This window comes from Tupaia chinensis, unplaced genomic scaffold (assembly GCF_000334495.1).
Source record: "Tupaia chinensis unplaced genomic scaffold, TupChi_1.0 Scaffold148012_1, whole genome shotgun sequence".
NCBI lineage: Eukaryota > Metazoa > Chordata > Mammalia > Scandentia > Tupaiidae > Tupaia > Tupaia belangeri.
Genome location: NW_006207862.1, coordinates 446528 through 446880, shown reverse-complemented (window position 1 = coordinate 446880; position 353 = coordinate 446528). Strand labels below are relative to the sequence as shown.

At 74.2% G+C, this 353-nt stretch overlaps 1 protein-coding gene and 1 long non-coding RNA gene across 2 annotated transcripts in view; one reads left to right on the top strand and one right to left on the bottom strand.

Moving 5' to 3' along the window:
* LOC106734064 (uncharacterized) overlaps window positions 1-353 on the bottom strand; it is a 17830-nt gene that overhangs the window by 4054 nt on the left and 13423 nt on the right. The window lies entirely within an intron of this gene.
* The window catches only part of POFUT4 (protein O-fucosyltransferase 4), a gene marked incomplete at its 5' end in the record, with an annotated part of 7709 nt that continues 7361 nt past the window's right edge, over window positions 6-353 (top strand). Inside the window, 1 exon segment of the mRNA XM_014584834.2 lies at window positions 6-346. Within this exon segment, the coding sequence (XP_014440320.1) occupies window positions 6-346 (341 nt within the window).

Here is a 353-nt window from a genome sequence, read left to right as displayed (position 1 = left end):
CAGTGTGGCGGGGAGGCGGAGTGGGCGGAGCCGTGGGACGGCGCGGTTTTCCGGCCGCCTTCGGCGGCACTGGGCGCGGTGGGGGTGGCGCGCAGCCCAGGTGCCCAGCGGCCCGGGGAAGAGGAGGTGGCGGGCTTGCCGGTGCTAGTGTGGTGGAGCCCAGGGCTTTTCCCCCACTTCCCCGGCGATTCCGAGCTCATCGAGTGTGCACGCGGCGCGTGCGTGGCGTCCCGGGACCGACGAGTGTGGAGGGACTCGCGGACGCGCGCGCTACTCTTCTACGGCACCGACTTCCGCGCGTCTGACGCTCCCCTGCCGCGCCTGGCGCACCCGAGCTGGGCCCTCCCGCACGA